Here is a 21,990-nt window from a genome sequence, read left to right as displayed (position 1 = left end):
CAAAGCGTTCTCAAGCTTCTGAATGGTTTGCAGCATAAACTCTCGGACTATCAAAAGCAAAATGAAAAGGCCCAAAACAATTGAAAGGTGCAGGTTGAAACCTTGGGAGAGAAAGGGATTTTTACAAGAGAATATATTTACAATGGAACAATGGGAGAAAATGTTGTGTTATAGTCAGAAACATGGAAAATATGCCATTTCACACTGCTGGCTCTGAATAAATAAAATCCAGATTTAGACTATTAAAAATATCAAAGTAGCCTACCACATGCCAACTCCATTTTCTTCTGGTGTTTGTTATAAAGAAAATCTATTATTGAACGGAATATAGTTCTGGTTAAATTATCAAAGACGTTTTCCACATGAAAACCATAGTTTGCCACATGTTATCAGTTCTTCACTAGCAATTTTAATACACTTCTGTCACAGAGTGATAGACGCAAAGTTCAAAGGAAATTCTGACTTGCATTTTAACCTCCTACTTGTCATCCCCCGCTCTTCTCTGCTGAGCAATGATCATGGCCAAGATCCTTCTGGATGTCAAAACCAGAGATTAAACAAACATACAAAACAAACAAACAAACAAACAAACAAACAAAAACCTAAGAACAAAATCCAGACAAACCAACCAACAAACGAAAATACCAGACTCTTTAAGATACGGGCATTAAATAGAAGCCAGCACCCCTGTCTAAGCTAGCTGAACTCAACACGTTTCCAGAACGCCCTTCCTCTCAATGGGTAGTTTTCTCATTAGGAAGGTATGTGTTAGACTGAGGCGTAGAGCAGTTGACACTAGTTCTGCTTTCTGGAAAAGCACAGACCGTAGCCTACTCTACTGGCTTTAGCCCACGCTTCCAAGAATTTGAGAGGACTTTCCCATGTCTTGGAAAATTCCACTCTCACCCTCCCTTCATGTAACAAGGTTAATTCGTCTTATTTTCACTACCACAAACTGTTTTGCTGGCCTGGAGGATTTAAAAAAAATTTTTTTTTCTCCTATTAACTGAATGAGCTTAACAGTTAAATATTGAATATTGCATTTAAAATAAACCAGCCTTTTTCAAGTTAGGACATCTGAAAACCAAGAGTGGCAGCATTAAGTTGAACTCAGCTTGGCTTTGGCTCTCTGTAATTAGTCTAGCATTGACCAACAACGGACAGGGGAGAAGACAGAGAAACTTGCCAACAGTGTGGGGAAGGGGCATAGAGTTCAGATGTTTGAAGAGGATGACTGAATAGTATATCTGAAAGTTCTTAAATCTGGGAGTTTAAATGTCACATTTTAGAAACGATGCTGCGGTCTAAATGTCTTCCTAGTTAAGTCACGGGCACGAACCGCACATTCAGCAATTAGTGATAGCAATTGAGGGACTAACTGAAGATGTGATTTCTTCTCCCAGTGCTTAGGCTACACACCCGTAGACGGCACAGATAACAGAACAAGGAAACTTTAAACCCAGGAGACTTTATTTCACCTCCAGAAAGGCCCCTCCAGCCTCAATCCACACAAGAACACAAAACCAAGGAGTAAACTAAAAAAGGGAGGGAGGGAGTGATCGCTTTATTATGACATCATGACATTAACCCCTTGCTGACAGGAATGACTGAGAGCGATTTTGGCATATTGCACTTGCTGGGTGATGTAGGATGCACTGGTGATCCTCTGGTGGCTGAGACTGTTTTCTTGTCCTCCCCAGCCTCAGTGCACAAGTGGGCCAGTCACAGAGAATCCACTACCACGTGGTGTAGATGTTTAACAAGTCTTTGGTCTTAACAAGCACCATTACAAACCCTCACATTAAGGGCTTTATTATTCTAGTTTATAAATGTTTCAATGATAAAAAATAGCACGATTACAGTATACACACACTTAATTTACATGTAATGTATTATACTCATAAGTGAGATAAGCTACTGAGCTAACTTTGGTTGATTGACATGAAGTACTTGAACTGAATACTTGGCAATTTGGTTTCTAACCTGTGTACTTATTACAGTGCATCAATAAATCTATTTTGAGAATTTACTAGCACCAAATAGACACCATAAGCGGCCGACCTACTACTTGCACTCGGAGAAGCGAAGTTTCGAAATTTGAAAGCAAATGGAACAATCCATCAAATGGGAGCACGGTTTCTGTGCGGCAGCTGCAAAGTAGAGCCCGTCGGCGTGGATGGCCAACCTCAGTGGATATTCACGTCCCAGTTTTCAGGAATCAACACATAGGACAAGGTAGCTGGGCTACTCACGAGATGCCTGAGAAAGTGGCTGTCTGAACCAGGATCATCACTGTCCCACCTCGATGCTGTCATTCAAGAACCGTGATCATTTGCGCAGATTGACTCGGTGAATGATTTGTACCATGGTGTGAAGGTTCTGGTTTGGGGAAAATATAATTCTACCTACCTAAAGTTGCTTTTTTTTTTTCTTTTTCTTTGTAATTATTTGGTCTCTGGATGGTGAGTTAATGAAGCAGGATCTGAATTTTCATCTTCAGGTTATCGCCCAGTTCCCCGCTGAGGTAGTCTTTGTCATGCCTGTCTTCTAACTGGTTGAGTTCTTTCCTTTTATAAAGTGGAGTACTACTGATGTGTAAGGAGTAGCTTCCAGCCACTGGCTTCTTCTTCGTGAAGTGGAGGTAGCTGACCCCTTCCTTCTGGTTGATTTTGAAGAAGCCGTCCTCATTTCCAGACTCAATCAAGTATCTGTTGTGGTTCGTCAGAGTCGTCAGGGCTGGCAGCAGCTCTAGGATGCGGACCTTGTTATTGATGTGGGAAATATTGAAGGCAAAGCTAGCTGGCTTCTCCACATCCCAACTCGCAAGGCTCACGTTGGCTTCCATCTCAGACCCATCCTGGAAAGACACACAGTAGTGAGTTACATCCAACTAATTATGTTCGTTAGTTCTCATACTGGAAATTAAAAAAAAAAAAAAGCCATTCAAGTCTCAAGCCAAATAGAGTTTTCTGCTCATGCAGTATATGTTATGCTGAAAAAGCACACTCACAGGCACTTTTGTTTAAATCACAAATGCGTTTTCAAAAAAAAATTTTTTTTTTTAATTGATGGCAGGAAGCTAGGTTGAAATCATCTGTATTGGGGGAGGGGGAGTCCCTCAATAGGTCTCAAAATGTGGTCCCTAAAAAAAGGCAGTCTCAGGCTGCCTGGAAACCATTAGACATGCAAATTCTTAGCACCTCCCAGACCTGTTGAATTAGCTTCCCTGGGGCTCTTCCTAGCAATCCAGCCTTAACAAGCCATCCAGGTGATTCAGATGCAGTGATTTTTTTTTTTCCTAACGCTCAGTTTATAGATTGTTTTCTTTCCAAAGACCTATCTCACTTCCCAAACCACAGCAGGTGGGTTGCAGCATAGATACTCAGGCTCAGAACGTGTCAAGTTCAGTTTTTGCTCACTGACAGGAAAGCAACCCCTTCGGAGGGACACGCTTATGGACCTACTTCCTGGCTCTGATGAGCTGCTAATGTTCCCTGCTTTTCACCGAGCTTTCTGCTTGCCTCTTTAGGACCACGGAGACTTAGATGCTCCCAGCCTCGAGCCAGAGATCTGGGTGCATGACTGCATTCCTGACTTCATATAGCATCGTGTGTTCCTGCTCGCCATCCAAGTTCCCCCACACACCATGTGACTCTTTCATTGGAGGAGCCTCTGCTTTCTAGACCTCAGCTTCCCCAGTGAGGGGAGCACCATGAGTGCATGCCTTTCTGCCCACCAGCTGTTCCTGACTTCAGACCTTGTCCTGTCTGCAGACACTGGGTGGGCGGTTGACTTTCTTCTTGGTGAGACAGAGGAAGTGAGCAAGTGTGTGAAAACCTTTCAAACTGCCACTCTCGGAGGCAGCCAAAATAAATAAAGAAAATAAAAACAACTCCTCACCCCTACGTTCAAGCCCCTTATTAAAAGACTGCTAGAGCCAGGAAAATGACTGGGCTTTCTGTCTGGGGAGACAGCTCACACTTTGGGGTGTCCTTGGAGAAAAGCACAGGAGCCCAAGGGCCCTTACCTATCAGCAGGAGAGGAGAGACTGACTCCGACCTACCTGGACGTCGGAGGCATCCGTTTCATTTGTGCTTCTCCGTTTCCTGCCTCGTTTGGGGTAGCCATTGATCTTACACTCATAGCACGCCTCTGGGGACAGTGAATTGTCGTCCATTTCACCACTGGCAGGTGGCTCTGGGCCTCCTCGGCCCATGCCCATTCCAGAAACACAGTGCCTGCCGCAGAAGGGAGCACAAGGCAACTTCCATCAGACCCAGTAGCTCTGATGCCCAGCGTCCTCACTAGACAGCAGACAGACTGCCCACTGGACAGTCATCTGCTTCTGAAAGTCATACCTATGCCCTGTGTTTAGAGTTCCTAGTCCCCAGGCCCCTCAGCACAGAGCTCCATCCCTTAAGACTGGTTTGTATGCTTCCTTGCCCGTCATCTCCCAGCCTAATGGCACAAACCTTTGCAGTACTCATGCAGGGAGGGGACACTAAAAACTGCCGCTCAAGAGTGAGGGAGATCGTGTGACTCAGTAGGTCACTGAAACATGTCTTTTTTTTTTTTTTTTATGAATTTTGCCCCATGGTAGTAAGGAATTGTTCCCTGCCAGCTATACCTCTAGGAGGCAGCAGTGAGTGGGGCAGGTGGGCCATATATAGGGCCTCTTTCAGGGCAATGTATTTTTTCCCCTGCTGTGACTTCGTTTTTATGTTTTAATTTTTAAAATCAGCATGTAATATGTCAGACACCGTTATGACATATTTGGACAAAGTGTGTTTTCGTGGCTGTCTTTGTCATATGCCTTCCGCCCTCCTGCTGCTACCTCTGCTCCTACCACCCAAGTCTTTTACTCTTTTATGTCCCATGTTTTTATGTTTTGTGTCCATGTCCCTCTCTGGGCCCTGATGGCTCAAGTATGGCGTGATCTTCAGGTCCTTAATAGCCCACTTCTTGTCCTGTTCCACTGCCACAACCACCCCTCCCCAATCTGTTGGGTAAGCAACTGCTTCCATTTGACAGTTTGCTCTTGCAGACGTTACTGCAGTAGGACGAGCCGTCCACGGCACTGTGCTGTGAAGACATACAGTTCGTTCCTATGGACAGTATGGGTCAGAGCAGAGCTTTGCCCAACTGTGGGAAACAGTTTAATGTCAAGTCATTTCAAACCACCAAGGCCACTGGATCTGACTCATGTGAAGGCGGAAAAACAAACCCAAACCCAAGAGAGAATCTTTCTTTTCTTTGCCTTCCAGTTACTGAAGCCAAGTTATGGGATGGGCTTCACACAGTATCTGCCTTGTCTTTGTATGGCTCCCTTTCTCAGTGTGTCAAGAAGCTGGGAATTATCCTAAGACAACCCTCATTTAGGGGGTAGAGTCCACTGCAGTGATGTCACAGAGGGGAGGCCAAAACCGTCATACAAGGGTGGGTTTCTATCACAAAATGTGCACCAAGCCTTACTAAACTGATTCTGGGACTGTGGCAGCTGACCTACTGTTCACAGCTCATTTCCTTGCGTGTACACAGGATTCTCACTATACTTTTGTGCTTCTCTCTATTTCCTAGGGTCTTCCTAAATGCACACTTTTCTTTCCTCTTCACCTCGCAGTATGGAACATGGGTAAACAAGGAAATGGATGAAGGAGGAAATGCCCATCCTGTGCATCCATATAGAGGATGGTTCCAGGAGTTAGCCCAAAATCTGCAGGCTCGGCTCCTTTCTCAGAACGTCTCTCCAGGATTCTCTTGTTCCAGGAGCACCACTTATAAGAAATGTGACTACAAAATCCCACTGGCAAAAAGCCAATTTGGAGTGTCACAATTTTTTTTTTCTGGGAAAAATGGTTCTGGCATTAAACTGTAAAAAAAAAAAAAATGAGTCAATTGAGAGTCAGACAGACATCTGGGAATTTGGGTCCTACTGCTGGCATTCCGAGAGCTTCCCACGAAGCGATCTTCTACCTTGAAGTTTATGCAGACTGGAATAAGTCCCTGAGTGCCAGTGTGTCATAGACACCAGGACCACTGAATTCATATTTGGGATAAGTGTGTATGTAATTATATATATATATATGTGTGTGTGTGTGTGTTTGTGTGTGTGTGTGTGTGTGTGTGTGTGTGTGTGTGTTTGTGTGTGTGTATATGAGGGGGGTGAGGGGAGAGGGAGAGAGAAGCAGAGAGTTCTAATTAAGAGAGACAGAATTCTAATTAAGAACTAGATGTATATTCAAGTCATTAGGGAAGACCTCAACCTTAAATACTTACTAAAATTTTAAGCCACTGATATTGGGGTTTGGTCTGGTGCTATGTATTCTAATGATAATTACTGGCCCCCAAGATCTGGCTGCTACCCAGATGGGTGCAGCCTGACAAACACTGATCTTTGTTGTGTAAAACTTGCTCGACCTGACTTATAGGTTGATTGGTTAATAAAGTTGCTGAAGCCTGTAGCTGGGCAGAAGAGAAATAGGTGAGGCTTAGGTTTCTGGGATTTGGGGCTCAGAGGGACCATGAGGTGGGAAGGAGGCAAGAAGAAGAGGATGCAGTGAAGGAACAGGAGAGAAAGCCAGGGAGAAGGAATCACCATGGGAGAGTATGGACCATGAGCAGGTGGCCATGAGGGCTGGCTTGATGGAGCAGAAGCAGCCAAACAGAACATATGGCAAACAATATTATGGTACATGTAGCCGGGAAATAGCAAAATAGCTTAGAGGGTTGATATCTGCCCAGTTACTGTCCCTTAAATAATATACAAACCATAAAAGGTCTCTATCTTGAGTATTTGGGAACTAGCCAGGGTAGAAAAGACCTCTAGAGTCTAATGTCAATTCCACAGTACACTGAGATAAACAGTGTTCCTTCTCTGTCCCAGCTGTCACATGCACACTCCTAGTCACATTACTTTGTAAAGCTGTCTACTTGGAAAAGACAGCTAATTATTCCAACTCACATTGAATGTGCCTGTTTTGATCATTTCTAACATAAATTCAAGAGTGAAGGGCAAAAGATGTCTTAAAGACTATAAGAGACCTCCAGCAAAAGTTATCTATAACCTGATGCGAACTAGAAAAGAAAGCACTGTAAGTCAAGACAGAGCCCAGGATGCTCCTGTGGGAGGTGCATCAGGTGTGTAGGGTGGGCCCAGTTCTGCGTCAGCTGACCTCACCATGCGTTCTTGAAGAAACCCATCCTCTGCAGCATGTGAAGAACAAGAGACAGAGAAGCTGCTCGGTGAGATACGCACAGTGTAGCTGCATCGCGTTGTTGGGTATTCTATGAGTTTCTAGAAACCTGGAGACCCCCTTACAGATGCTCCTCTCCAGCGTTCTCAAAGCTAACTGGAATAATCTTGAGGGTTAGAGAGAGTGTAGCTCTCGAGTAGGGTGGGTGATTAGGTACCTATGCATATTCAGAGAGTAGCCAAGTGAGGGCAGGAAGAGCAATACTTACCCTTGGCCTATGCGGAAGTATCCTGGAGGACAGCCGCACAGGTAGCCACCCTCTGTGTTGGAGCAGCCATAGCTGCAGGGAGCCTGTGCCGAGCCACACTCATTGATGTCTTGACAGCCGCCGCTGAACTGCTCATACTGGAAGCCGGTGGGACACATGCACTTGTAACTCCCTAGGGTGTTGTGGCAGGAGGCTCCCCCGCAGACGTGTGCACTCAGACATTCGTTCTCGTCTGCGGAGAAAACAAGGAAACAGGACATGTGTGACGCTTGCCATAGGACTCCAAGGAGGAGTTTGGGTTGTGTTCCTCCTGATCAAGCAGCTGGCCGATAGGTAGGTAGGCAGGCTCTTGGGACAAGAAAGTGTGGCCAGCGTGGACAGAACAAGAGATGGAGGGGGGGAGGGAGGGAGACACGGGTGGAGATGCAAGTAGCCTCTTGCCACGCTGGTTAAATACAGTGGCAGAGAGCACCCAGGACGGCACTATGAGGAGCCTCAGACACTGGTTCTCACTGAAAGCCATGCTAGCTTGTTCTGCTCAATGTGAGGCAGGACCACAGCTAAAATTTGGGGTTTAGGGCAGGTGGGAAGGGACCATACAGTTGTCTGTGTTCTTGCTTCACAAGTGGCCGCAGGATGGATATCCCCAGAGCAGAAACCTCCAGATGCTGCCCTCAGGCCTTCCTGATGCAGGACGTAACAGGTCTGGGGATGGCTGATGCCCTATAGGGGAGGGGAACCTGGCCCATTTGTGTTTCCTTTTCAAAAACTCTGCAAGGGCATCCCCGGTGCCTATTCTTAGCTAAGTCGTATCTCCTGGTATGTCTGCTTTCTCTCTGGACGCCTATCCAAACCATCTGTGGCTCCAGTGTCTGAGCCATGACTAAAGCTAAGTGTGGCTGGGAGAGATTCCATGCAGACTTTTCAGACAGTAACAGGGGAGGGGAAAATCTATGAGACATGGTTTCTGCCAGGCAGCCTACCATAGGAGCCTGCACAGCCTGGAGGCAAGAGATAGGAAACGAGAACAACCCTTTGAAACTAAAAAAAAATAATTATTATATGTTCATCTGTATGTCACATGCAGGCCAGAAAAGGGCTCAAGATCGCCTAGAACTGGGCTACAATGTGGGTGCTGGGAATCGAACCTACTGGAAGAGCAACCAGTAACTCTTAACCACTAAGCCATTGCCGCTCCAGTCCCAGAAACATAACTTTCAAAAACATCAGTTCAAAGGATTGTGACTGTCTCACTATTTCAATCCACGTACTTTTAAAAATCTCTAATATTCTTTTTCTGGGCCCACCATGGTAGGGCATGCTGGGAACTTGCTAGAGAGACCTATCTTTAGAGCTACAGCACACTCTAAGGAGCATGGCTTTCATCCCATGGACAGCCACGTCCAGTGGAAGCCAGGAGGGAAAGGAGCACCCACCGGGGGGTGGATAGGCTACGGGGTGGGGTAGGGAGTGACTCACATTCATTTATACAAACCTTCCTACCACCTCTGAGAAGCAACCAGGCCAGGGCCCCATCTGGGCTGTCTGACTGCAAAGGGTAATGCTCTATATACCATATTGGCTTGCAAGAGCATACCCATGTTTAAACTGGTATTTCTTCTCTCCTATAACTAATTTGACCTTCTTTGTTCAGAGAACACTTTTCTTCTCTTTTTCTCCAAATACTCTAAATAACATTTAAAAAATCTTTTTTATTGTGTGTGTATATGTGTGCACATACAGGCACATACAAGAGAGAATGGTATGTGGAGGTCACAGGACAACAATGAGAGTCCTCTTTCCTTCCACTCTATGGATTCTCTAGATTGAATTCTAGTCATCAGCATTGGCAGCAACTGCCTTTATGCACTGAGCCAATTAACCAGCCCTCAAATACTTAAACTGGTGTATATTCATTGTATAGATTGTATACAGTGATAAGTCTAATAAAGGCATTGCCATCCAAGTGTAATGTGTAATTTGAACATACTCACTCTCCTATACCCTTCCCTCCTTTTCCACCTTCATCCCCTTTCTTTTACTGGATAATTTCTCTTCTTCTTCTTTTTTTCTTTTTCTTTTTTTTCAAGACAGGGTTTCTCTGTGTAGCCTTGGCTGTCCTAGACTCACTTTGTAGACCAGGTTGGCCTTGAACTCACAGTGATCTACCTGCCTCTGCCTCCCGAGTGCTGGGATTAAGTGTGTGCCACCATGCCTGGCTATCTCTCTTCTTTCATGTCATGTATTTAAAGTTAGTAAATAGGTATGTAAAAGTGAAAGGACTAGGGGTTTTGCTGATAAGTACTAACATTTAGTATCACTTGTGTGTATGTCTAGTATTATTCATGGATATATATATATATATATATATATATATATATATATATATATATATATAATCTATCTATCTATCTATCTCTCTATCTATCTCTCTATCTATCTTTCCCTTCTTTCCCCCTTCCCTCCAGTCACTTTGTCTATTCGAAGATTCTCTAAAGACCTTGTCTCCATCCAAGGCCCCTTAGTCTACAGAGATCTTAAATAGACAAATCAAATATAATGTTGCCCGCATTATTTCCCCTTATTTGAAATAAGGAATGAACTATGCTATAGATACCAATGGAGGCCATCTTTACTCTTTGTTTGACATAGGTCTGGTTTGTTTGACAAAGAGTAAAGAACTGAGGGTGTTTATTTAAGCAGTCATCTGGGATGACCATTTTCTCTTGACCCTCCATGGCCCCTCCATCCTCTCCACCTGCTCCCAGCATCCACAGTACTGACGCGTGTGAAGCATCAGAACCTCTGACCTCTTGTTCTCCATATGGGTTAGCTCATGGGACCCAGATGAATAAACCACGAGGCATGGGTAGCTTTGGGCAAGACCTGCTAGTCTATCACTTGGATTTAGTCTGCTTTTTGCTAATAGGCACAAAATGTATCAACATTAGCAGAATGGCAGTGCATTTATCACACAAAAAAGGTAATAGCAGCAGGGTGTGGTGGCACACGCCTATAATCTCAGCGCTTGAGGAGGCACAGGCAGGTGGATCTCTGTGAGTTTAAGGCCAACCTGGTCTACAAAGTGAGTTTAGGACAGCCAAGGCCACACAGAGAAACCCAGTCTCGAAAAAAAAGAAAAAGAAGAAGAAGAAGAAGAAGAAGAAGAAGAAGAAGAAGAAGAAGAAGAAGAAGAAGAGGAATAATAATAATAATAATAATAATAATAATAATAATAATAATAATAATAATAAGAAGAAGAAGAAGAAGAAGAAGAAGAAGAAGAAAAGATACTTGCAAATATTAACTCTATCTGTTCCTAGCTGGACTATCAAGGAAGAAACCAAGTATCTCCTAGTATGGAAGCCAAACTGGCCTGGTCTGGAAGGCCTGAGGAGCTCCTCTATGAGGCGATGCCAAGCTGGAGAGTCTCCAAGGTCCTTTAGCCTTAGGCATCTGTCTGGGCTTCTGTAAATACTCATTCAGGTGGATAACTCTCCTTCATTTCTCTAGGCTTTCCTATTGTAGTTTACTACTTCTCTGATAACATTTAATAACCATTTAACTTCATTCTGCTCCTCTGGGTTGGGGCTGAGGAGAGGAGCACAAATTAAGATCATCGATCAGCAGCGGCGCTGTGTCCACAGCTTGAGGGCAGCATGTCCCTTACTCACACCCAGCCTTGCACACTGGCAAACACCATGGTTTGGTTAACTTGTATTGCACTTGCTCTGACCCCTTACATCCCGTGTACCCTGAGCAACTGACTCCATAAGGAGTTATAGTTTTTTATATGTCTCATTATTTTGATTTGTTCTTACACTTGAAATTTTCATTGGTGATGGTTTCCTTTTTTAAAATTTTATTTATTTTATTTTATTTTTTTATTTTATGAAAAAGAGAGTTCCGATGTATTACCCTATCAATTAACGCCTCTGGAAAACTACTCCTTAGGACTGATTGAAACCTCCCAGTCTGACCTGTGGCACCACGGTCACGATGCAGGTTAGTGGTCATGTTAGGGATTGTCAGTAGAAAACTCCCAACTGTAGAATAGGCTTTCTTTGATTGTATTTTTGTAGGACCAAGTGGGTTCTACTCAAGCTGAAAGTCGAAACCTGCCATTTGCTTCTAGAAAGGAATGGAGTTAATGGCCCCCGACCTCTGACTCAGCCACCGGGAAGAGTGAACTTCTGACAAGCTATGAGTGGACACCCAGGCTGGCCTAGTCCGAGAGATCTGCTCTGCATAGCCTCGCACTGAGGGGGACCATTCCATCCCATGGCAATGCTTATTCTAGATAACTTAGTTCTTGAGAGCTCCGAGCCCTATTTGGGATTTTGGGTCTATAAGAACCTCAAACTTCTTCAAGCTTCTTAAATTGACTTATTCTAATCTGGCCACAATCTTCCTGGAACCAAAGTACATCTCTTCAGGGAACTAGAGATCGTAGAGAGAGCCCCAGTGTGGGCTGATGGCTGACAGTGTAGTGGAGGAGGCAGAATAATGTCTAAGGCCTTTCATCTCAGCTGTCCCCAAAGCACCCTTCACCACTTTCTTTTTCCTTAAAGACCATCACTTCCCTTTGGTTTCAAGCGGGGCAGAGCATCTTTCAGTGGGCTGTTGTTGGCTTGATAACTTTACTTCAGAAGGAAGGCACCGGCTCTCTGAGGAGCCAGCCACCCTGCCCCTTGGAAGGAAGAGGAGCTACTTGCCTACACACTGGTTCCACTGGTAGTGCTGGAGGTAGCCCTGGGGGCAGCTACACCGGTAGCCTCCGATGATGTTCTGGCAGCCGTGCTGGCAGCGGTGGTTGCCCTCGCACTCGTCCACATCTGTAAAGGAAGCAGAGCTTCTCGTGAGCCCCTTCAGCAGCTGTCTCTCGGCCTCTCTGAAGCCTCATCTATCTGACTGTGAATCTAAAAGGCAATCCTAGAAATAAGCCTTTCATCGAAAAGAACTATCCTATCAAAACATCAAAAAAAAAAAAAAGCTACACTGATATTCAGAGATTCCTGGTAAAGTCTACAGATGAAAATGATGTTAAGTTTCGTCACAAAGCATGTCGTGGGGTAGCTCAGGAAATGATCTGTTTGCTTATTTGTACTGGAATTAGAAACCAAGGAATATCAATAAGAAAATAAAATTATAAGAATTAAAATGTAAACATCTAATTATGCCTTTGTAGAAGAGTTACTTCTTACATGTATTGTCCATGTTGGAGAAATCTAAGGACTCTGGCCTCACATGTCAGATGTCGGGGTACTTCTGTGGAGTTAGTCATACTAAGTTAAATTGTTAACTGAACAATCTTGATCTACACAGAAGAGGCATGAGTTGTTCTGAAGCACGGGCCCATGCAAATACCTCCATCTTCAACTGAGTGGTTTCCCTTCTCAGAGGTTTTTTTTTTCTCCTTTCCTTTTTTGCCTTTTTGTTTGCTTATTTACTTTTTACTTTTTTGGCTGACGTCCAACTTGTGGCACTCCCCCTGTCTCTGCCTCTCTGTGCTAGGATTACAGGTGTGTGCCGACACACCCAGGAGAGACCATTGTTTTTGCACATAGGTCACCTCTGCAAAGAGCATCTAGCTAGACACAGCTGAAGTCTGGACCCACCTTCACAGCTGGCGCCGCTCTGATCGAGTGAGAAGCCTCGCTGGCATTCACAGGTGAAGCTTCCTGGCGTGTTCTGGCAGACGCCCTTGGACCCACACAGGTTGATATCAGATGTGCACTCATTGTTGTCTGGCGGAAGCAGTGGGAGAAAAGAGGAGAGTGACACTTCCCGAAGCTGCTTTGTATTGGGAGGAGGTTAACCCAGAGAAGTCCAAAATAAGGTCAGTGACTTCACACTGTGTGTGCACCTCCCCCTCCCCCCACCCCACCCCCCGCCACCACTGCCAGGCTGCTGAGCCTGGTGTGCTGTTATCCAACAGCAGAGGGTGTAGGAAAGTCTTTGAAAGAACTGCTGTGTCCCGTACAGGGTCCTTCCTTCCTACTTACCGATGCAGGCAGTGTGGTGCTGGGTAAACCCAGGAGGGCATTTGCACGTGAAGCCACCGATGGTGTTAACACACAGGAACTGACAGTTATGCTGTTTGGTTGCACACTCGTCAAGATCTGCAAGAAAGCGTGAGATGGAATTCAGGTTGTGCCGAACACGCTCAGATGGGCGGGAAGTGGCTCTGGGGCTCAAAGGACTCCAGGCTTCACAGAGCCACAGCAAAGGGTTGACAGGAAGGCGGGTGGTGGGCCTTGAAAGCAAGGAGAGAGTAGCTCTGTGGGATCCAAGGACAGGCAGCTGCCTTAAGTTACAGACATGTAAGAGTTTCTCAACAAATTTCTTTGAAGGACATTCTAAATGTTTAAACCAACAGTAAGGATTTCCCATATCAATAAAAAGATCTAAGTGAAGATATCAAAATAGATGTTGAGGCTGGAAATTTATTTGTACCCTTAATTCAGTTGTTCTTAATCTGTGGGTCATGACCTTTTCACAGGGGTCCCCCTAAGACCATTGGAAAACACAGATATCTATATTACAATTTACAACCATAGCTAAATTACATTTATGAGGTAACAACAAAAATAACATAGTTGGGGGTCATCACAACATGAAAAATTATATTAAAGAGTCACAGCATTAGGAAGGCCAAGAACCGCTGCCTTAACTCCTTTCTGTTGGATTTAGAACAAACTCAAATGAGGCCATCAGTTTGGCTTCTTTGGTTAGCAGTTTTTCTTTGAATAAAATAAAACTGAACAACCAGGAAAGACCAAAAAAATCTGATTTTGATGAATTAAACCAAAATCAAAACCACCACCACCATGACCACCACCACCAAAAAAAATCCCAAAACCAACCAAAACCCCTTGCCTATACTGTAGACCCAATGTTATTTTCATTTCTGTATACTCTCACACCATAGCAGAGTCTTTCGTTACAGCCTTAGCTTTTGGACTCCCTTCAAGATCCCAAAGCATTTAAAAATATATTAAGGACTACCAAGTTTGTTGGACCTAAGGGATAGCTTTTACATGCCTGGGAATTCAGGAGTGCTTTTAAATTCAGGCTGCACAGAGGCACAAGTGGTATTAGATTTGCTGGCATCTGCCTCTGCTCCCAAGTGGCCTTCCCAGCTGGGAGGGCACCTGTCCTTCTGAGAGGACCTCCCCATGCCCATCCCAGCACAGCGGTCCCCTCAGACAGACCCTTTCTTGAGTTCTTCTACTGCTGAAAGGCTAACTGATGTGCACTTCCCTCAGAGCCCGAGTGGCTTCCCCGCTGGGAGCCGTGGGCACACCTGCGACTGGAGGAAGCAGGGTCACAAGCCCTCCTCATCGTCTATTCCACTAATGTGAACCATCCAATACCGCAACTTGCTGTTCTCATCCTCACAGATACCTTCTGTCTTCCCCTACTCTTTCCTTTCTGTTATAATCAACAACACAAACAAACTGTACAAGTTACGGGGGTTTCACTGTGTTGTTTCCATGGTTACATGAATCTTGCCCTGATATCTTCTCTCCTCTTACCAGTCCCACACCCCTCCCAGCGCCTCCCTTCTAGCAGTTTTCTTCTCAGAGTTAGTGAGACACATATCTGCACATGTCCACATATGTCAGACATAGCCAATCTCGCACTTTATGAGAACAAGGAGAGAGATGGGCCTATGATGTAAAGATGCTGAGCATAACAGTTTGGTCACCATCTTCATCAGAGCCACTGTGGCTAATTGCGAGTGACCATCACAGTCAGGCCTGTTGATGTTCCCTCATAGAAACAGAGGTCAGGAGAAGGTCACTAGACCCTCACCGGAGGTCCCAGGCATTCCCTCCTAGACCTCCTTTTGCTCAAGTTGCAAGTGTTATATAGAGTTCACTAAGGTTGGGGTGCAGGGGGAGTCATGGCTCACACTGGGGGGGATCATCACAGAAGAGATGTTTTCCCCTGAATGAGTTTCTTCACTTTCATGAGCTAACTCTTGCTGTGAGCGCTAGCCTTCCACTGCCCAGAATGTACAGTAATCACTGGTGAAGAGGAAGACCATGTCTTAGGATCAGGTATGCAGGACCTAGGACCAGGTATGCATAGGAGGGGTCTCTGAAGGTTTGATTTAATAAAAGATATTTAGGGCCGAATATACACTGAGCACATTTTGCAAAAGGTAATTTCTAGTTGAGAGATTTCTGCACAGGGTTTGCATGTTTCATGACTCTCAGATAAGCTCTTAGAAGGCGTAATGGCTTTATTTTGCAAACTTAAAATCTAGATAGATACATAGATAGTTAGATAGATAGATAGATAGATAGATAGATAGATAGATAGACAGTTAGACAGACAGACAGACAGACAGAGAGATAGATAGATAGAACTGATATGCTACTCTAACCGGATACACCTCTAAGATCATGCCATGAAGACCTCCTAGACCGCACCATTGTTGAACAGGGAGTGAACAGATAAAGCAGATGGGAAAGGAGGGGAATCAGCCTCACCAGAGCCTTAGAGAGTTGGCACCAATGAGCCCCTCATGGACGTCCTCCATGGAGGCTCATGGGGTATCGAGCAAGGACAGCTGCTGCTCCCAGCTTTCAGCACCCTGCCTGGCCTCAGCTTAACCCTCAGGGACCCACTTTCTGCCCCGACACTGAGCTCAGGGAAGCACACCCTGCAGCAGGTGAGTGGATAAAGCCCACTTACCTTTGCAGCTTCTCCCATCCTCTTGTAGAATGTAGCCTTTCGGGCAGGAACACTGGTAGCTTCCTTCAGTGTTTTTGCATATAAAATTGCAGGGTTTGGGAGCCTGGTTGCACTCATTGAGATCTGTGATCAAAAGAGACAGTGTAAAAGCCCTCTCAAAAGGCTTTCCGAATGCTCCATAGCTATACCTATAAACTCTGTGAAATATTTCATCATCGCCTCATAATTTCCTATTAAAGTTGAGATGCCTTCTAGACTTTTACAGTGAGGCTTTCTTTCCTATAGCCTGACATTTCTACTCAGGAATAAAGCATTAGAAAAAAATCACCTACCTACACAGGCAGTCCCTGTTATATCTGGTGTGTAGCCTGTTTTGCAGATACAGTGATATGACCCTCTGTCATTGACACACTCTCCGTTTCGGCAAACATCATGAATAACCTTGCACTCATCAATATCTAGGATAGATATAGATCACAATAATAAATACATTATAATATATAATGGGCAACATCAATACATAGAGGTCCCTTGAGTGTAAAATTTTATAGAATGTGTTACTATATTATGGACCAAAATATTAAACCAAGAGGAGACAGAGCAGACTTCTTTCTTTCTTTTCTTTTTCTTTTTTTCTATTTTTTGGCTATTCAAAACAGGGTTTCTCTGTGTAACAGCCCTGTTGCCTGGAACTCACTTTGTAGACCAGGCTGACCAAGAACTCACAAAGATCTGCCTGCCTCTGTGTCTAGAGTGCTGGGATTAAATGTGTGTACCACCACCACCTGGCTCAAGAATGGATTTCATATGCACTGGTAACTCACTGAATAGCTAATGAATATGTCAGATGACTTAGGCACATGTCTATTTGCAGGCAGGGCACAGATAGCCAAGCACTTTATTAAATGCCGGCAGCCAGCCAGTGCCAGCCTACACTGCCCCTTTAAGGCGTGCTCCACACTCAACCCAAAGACGCACAGCCCTCTGAGTCGGATGGGCAGATTCCGGTGGAGAGGCAATCCACCTTCCTCGAGGTACAGGAAGATGTGCGCAGCTTGCTCCTCCCTGCTTCATACACCCCCATACAGAGCAGAGAATTGGCCGCAGCATCCCCCACTACATGCACCGGACATATGAAGCAGGGGGAAGCAAGCTGTAGATCAGTACCCGGTGTATAAGACGACCCCAACTTTGGCTCTTTCTTTCTTTCTTTCTTTCTTTCTTTCTTTCTTTCTTTCTTTCTTTCTTTCTTTCTTTCTTTCATTCAAGATTTGTTTATTTATTATGTATACAGTGCACATCAGATCACATTATAGATGGTTGTGAGCCACCATGTGGTTGCTGAGAATTGAACTCAGAACCTCTGGAAGGGCAGTCAGTGCTCTTAACCGCTGAGCCATCTCTCCAGCCCCAGCTCTGATTTTTCAGGGGTGTGTGTGTGTGTGTGTGTGTGTGTGTGTGTGTGTGTGTGTGTGTGTGCGCGCGCGCGCGCGCGCGTGTGTTAAAAAGTCGTCTTATATGCTAGAAAAATATGGTAACTCATCGAACAGCTAATGAATGAGTATGTCAGGTGATTATTTCATATGCAATGATAACTTATCAAATAGCAGATGAATAATTGTGTGAGGTGACAATGTGGAACTACTCGAACGAAAGGAAAGCCTTAACATAATTGGTCCTCTAACTCTGTGTTATTTTTCTCTTCTGGGTTCACGAAACACCCTACTGAGACGTATTTGGCTCTCTGCTCCACCTAGCCATCACTCTTGAGACCCCGCCTGCATCACATGAGCAAAGCACAGCAGAGGACCCGTCGGGCAAAGGAAGTCCAGCTTTTCTTTCTAATGTTGCAGGTTCAAAAATAAGAAGGAAAGTTCCTTAACATTCTCTTTGTCCTATTTGAAGTTGGCCCTGAAAAAATAACAGATTACCCAACATGGGGCGGGGGGTAGAACGGGATGGGTGGAAACTAACCGAGGCTCTGGGGCAGATGACGGGGCTGGGCTTTTGCAGTTGGCTAGAAAGAGACACCCTTATTCATGTCTCTGTTACAGATAACATGCACTGATGGCCATCAGAGCCACTCTCCTCCACCTTGTGTCCCAGCTAGCACAGGGCACCAACACAAGCACTTTGCACATGTTATCAGCCCTTTACTGGCAAATAATTATTTAATATCAGCAGACATCTTTTTCTAATTCTTTTTTTTTTTATTTTTTTGCTTCTAACCGCCACTCCCCAGGAGCACAACAGAACTATATCAGACCCTCTTCTCAGTCCTTGTACAGACTAAACCCCAACTCTGATCACTATTGATAAATGTGGGCTCACGTGAAGCGTCTGGGTCTTCAGGGCTGCCCCAGACACCTCAGTGGCCCCCATACACATCTCGGTTTCCGGCTGAAAGCAGCTTGTGCATTTCAGACACAATTTGTGCCAATTCCTAGCATTCCAGTAGTATTTATACTTTTTTGATATAATACATCTTAGCTAGTTTTGATTTAAAATGAATATTGGTGGGGTGGAACTAAGCCATCATTTATTTCATCGCTCATCTATAAACGGTCTCATTTCTGCCAGACTCTTGTAATGCAGAGGCAAGGACCCAATCACACCCAACTCAGTCAACTAGACCAGGACACTTAGCAAAAGGCCTTGGGTGGTTACAGCACCACAAGAAAGTACTTCTGTCACTCTCAATCGCACAGATGACACAAGCCTAGATCGTCAGTTCCAAACTGCCATCGGCTCCCCTAGTGAAACACAGAGACTCCTCGCTGCTAACTTTGTCTTATAATGAAATCACGAAAACCTAGCAATGAGAGAAGAGCTCACACCTTTCGTGGACAACAGAACGGAATGAAGTACCTGCTCCATTAGTCATGAATCCTCGGCCGTGGGGGCACAGCTTCTTGTAAGCCACGGTGCCCTCAAAGGGGCAGATCTCACAGTGGGGTCCCCAGCCTCCGCCTCCATCACAGCAGCACTCCGACTTGGTAACAGGGTTCCTGTTGCTTGAGCCAATCTGGCACATGTTCTGCAGGACTTCTGAGAAGCAGTACCCTTCCCGGTTGTCTGGAAGAGACAGTCCGCGGCAAAGAGGGGTTGAGACACTGTCCTGAGTGCATGGGGGCAGTAGGAATTTTCGGATATTAAAAAACCAAAAGGATGTAACACTTTACCCTGGGTGAAGAGGAGCGAGAAGGGAAAGCTGGAAACAGCGGAGAGAGAGAAAGGAGGCGTCTGAGGGAAACAAGACAAGAAATCCGTGAGTTGGCAGACAGGCATTGGTGCAGACAAGCTTTTAATTCTTTGTGCCCCGGACATATGGAAGGACAGTTGCAACAGCCATGCTACAGGAAAGGGGGCAGAAAAACATACACAAGTGGGCCTGGTCATGAAGGCCTTAAAAGGCAGCAAGAAGGAAACCCCAAGCTTGCAATTCTGTGTGCAATTAGCAAAGGAAGAACTTCACTGCAAGGAGGTCCTGACCCAGTGGACACTCGGTCACTAAGTCATCTCCCAAGGATGACTGTTTTCAGCCCCTTTTCAATTTTTTTTGATATTTTCTCTTATTTCAAACCAGAAATAATGCTGTGGAGTATCCCAGCCTGAGAGCTGGATACAAGGAAGGCAGCGGTGAGGTCAGCGCCAGGTACTCACCCAAGCACTCGTCCTGTGTGGGGCTGGCGGTGAAGCCGTCGTTGCACTCACAGGTGTAGCTGCCCCGGGTGTTGAGGCAACGTCCGTTCTCACAGATGCCTGGCTTGGTCTGGCACTCGTTCTCATCTGTGTAGACAGAGACAGGAGTCATCAGACATTTATAGAAAGGTTGATTGTTCTTCCTTGGTCCCTCCCTCCCTCCCTCCCTTCCTCCCTCCCTCCCTCCCTCCCTCCCTCCCTTCCTCCCTCCCTCCCTTCTTCCCTCCCTTCCTTCATTTCTTCCTTCATTCACTCACTCAATCTCTCTATTTGCTTTGAAAACAAGTAGTCTCTTCACATGATTAAAAGCTAGAAATCCAGGAAAGGCCAGGAAGAAAATCTACCAATGTCCCCCTTTCATCTGTATCCCCAGCCACCAAAACCCTCATCCAGACTACCAATTTCTGATGTGCTCTTCCAGAGATAGATTATGAAATAAAAGTAAAATCTCTCTTCTCTCTCCTCTCTTCTCTCTCTCTCTCTCTCTCTCTCTCTCTCTCTCTCTCTCTCTCTCTCTCTCTCTCCCTTTCTCTCTCTCTCCCTCTCTCTGTTCTGGTAAGGCAGCCTTGAGCACATTGTTGATATACCTATATGCAATGGCAGCATTTAGGCACACTTACATTTTTTTTTTAAATTTCACTCTCACCCCATCTGTACATAAAGAATATTCCTGGGAGGTTGGTTATCATTTTAAAGGGATATGTTACTTCATCAGAATAATGCCAGGAAGTTGTGTTGACCCAGGGACATTATTAGTCTGGCCTGATCTTCAGATTCACCATAGCTTGTTTGCACTCTTCAGCAATATTATTGAGAAATAATAAACCACAATTTAACATCCCAGATTTAAGGAGAACATTAAAACGGCTGGAGTATCTTTGGGTTATTTGGTGATTGTTTAGATCTGAATATCACTCACTTCCCCGGTGTCTCTCTCATTTGAGAATAGCTTTGAGTCCCTGGAACATGGAACTCTCTGAGAGAGGCAGAGACTGGAAAATGATACCCAGTGCTCAGCCAAACCTGATGGTACAGGCCAGCAACCCAACTGCTTGGGAGGCCAAGGTGCAGGAGGTGTTTAATAAAACTTTATTCACAAAAGAAGTGGCAGACAAGCGTTGGATTTGGTTGGAAGCAGGAGTCTGCATTCCCTGGTCCAAGGCTGTGGTTCTCAATATTTGATACACATTGGAATCACCTGGGGACCTTTAAAATACCACTACTTGGACCCACCTCAAGTTAAGAGCAGATTTCAAGTTAGAGCCACTGGCTTAGAAATAGTCCTGGCTCAGGGGGACGCAACACAGGATCTTAATGAGACAACTGAGTCAACTGAGTGGTGAGGGCAAGCAGTGGAAAGGGCTATCTCCTGGACGGCCACATGCACAAAAGAGCAAGGGTCAAAAGTCAGTGACTGACTCTGGCAGCATTACAGGCCAAGAGAGAAGGCCAGCCCAGTGGAGAGAATCGCAAGGCCTCTCCACTGTGCGCTGTGACGTGAGATGAAGTGGGAAAGAGCACACTGCCAGCCCGACTCAGAGCTCAAGTCACTTTTGCTCTCTGTGGCTTCAAGGTCACGCTGAGCAATTTGTACAGAAGTAGCCTTACCTATGCAGCCCTCTCCATCAGGTCTTCGCTGGTACCCAGGGCCACAGATGCACATATAGGTACCTATGAGGTTCTTGCACTCCATTTGCTTTTCGGTACAATCGTGCTTTCCTTCTGCACACTCATCCTCATCTGGAAAGAATACATAACCATAACTTACAGACAGGCTGCGCTCAATGCTCGCCCTTTAAACACAAGATATGCGTCTCTGCTACTTTAGTGCTGAACTTGTTTCTTTTTATATTTGTTGGCCGTTGATATATTAAAAATGGGAAAGGATCTTCTAACTCCCCTCAAACTTGGTGAAGAAACTGCTTTGTGACCAACTGATGACCTCATCAGAAGCAAGATGCTATGCAGACCCTTCCTGACTCCCTTACTTTATGCTTCATGCTTGTGTGTTGAAGCATTTATAATTCGTATGAATAAATGGACCAAAAAGGGCCTTATGTTATTATAATACAATGATATCTCAATCTCATAACAATGATAAAAGTATTAACACTGTAGTAT

The 21,990-nt window shown here is 45.0% G+C and overlaps 1 protein-coding gene across 2 annotated transcripts in view; it reads right to left on the bottom strand.

Moving 5' to 3' along the window:
- Positions 1-1,449: 1,449 nt before the first annotated feature.
- The window catches only part of FBN1 (fibrillin 1), a 201,976-nt gene continuing 181,435 nt past the window's right edge, over positions 1,450-21,990 (bottom strand). For both annotated transcript variants that reach the window (XM_084775482.1, XM_084775483.1), the window contains exons 56-66: positions 21,478-21,609; positions 19,831-19,956; positions 19,036-19,242; positions 16,500-16,625; positions 16,168-16,290; positions 13,467-13,583; positions 13,080-13,208; positions 12,177-12,296; positions 7,462-7,693; positions 4,064-4,238; positions 1,450-2,857 (exon numbers count right to left, since the gene is read on the bottom strand). In XM_084775482.1, the coding sequence (XP_084631608.1) occupies positions 2,468-2,857; positions 4,064-4,238; positions 7,462-7,693; positions 12,177-12,296; positions 13,080-13,208; positions 13,467-13,583; positions 16,168-16,290; positions 16,500-16,625; positions 19,036-19,242; positions 19,831-19,956; positions 21,478-21,609 (1,877 nt within the window). In that variant the 3' untranslated portion in view covers positions 1,450-2,467. The remainder of the gene's footprint in view (positions 2,858-4,063; positions 4,239-7,461; positions 7,694-12,176; positions 12,297-13,079; positions 13,209-13,466; positions 13,584-16,167; positions 16,291-16,499; positions 16,626-19,035; positions 19,243-19,830; positions 19,957-21,477; positions 21,610-21,990) is intronic.

This window comes from Acomys minous (genome assembly GCF_964271855.1).
Source record: "Acomys minous genome assembly, chromosome: 3".
In the NCBI taxonomy this organism is placed as follows: Eukaryota; Metazoa; Chordata; class Mammalia; order Rodentia; family Muridae; genus Acomys; species Acomys minous.
The sequence above is the reverse complement of the archived record's forward strand: the minus strand, read 5'-3'. Positions and strand labels throughout refer to the sequence as shown.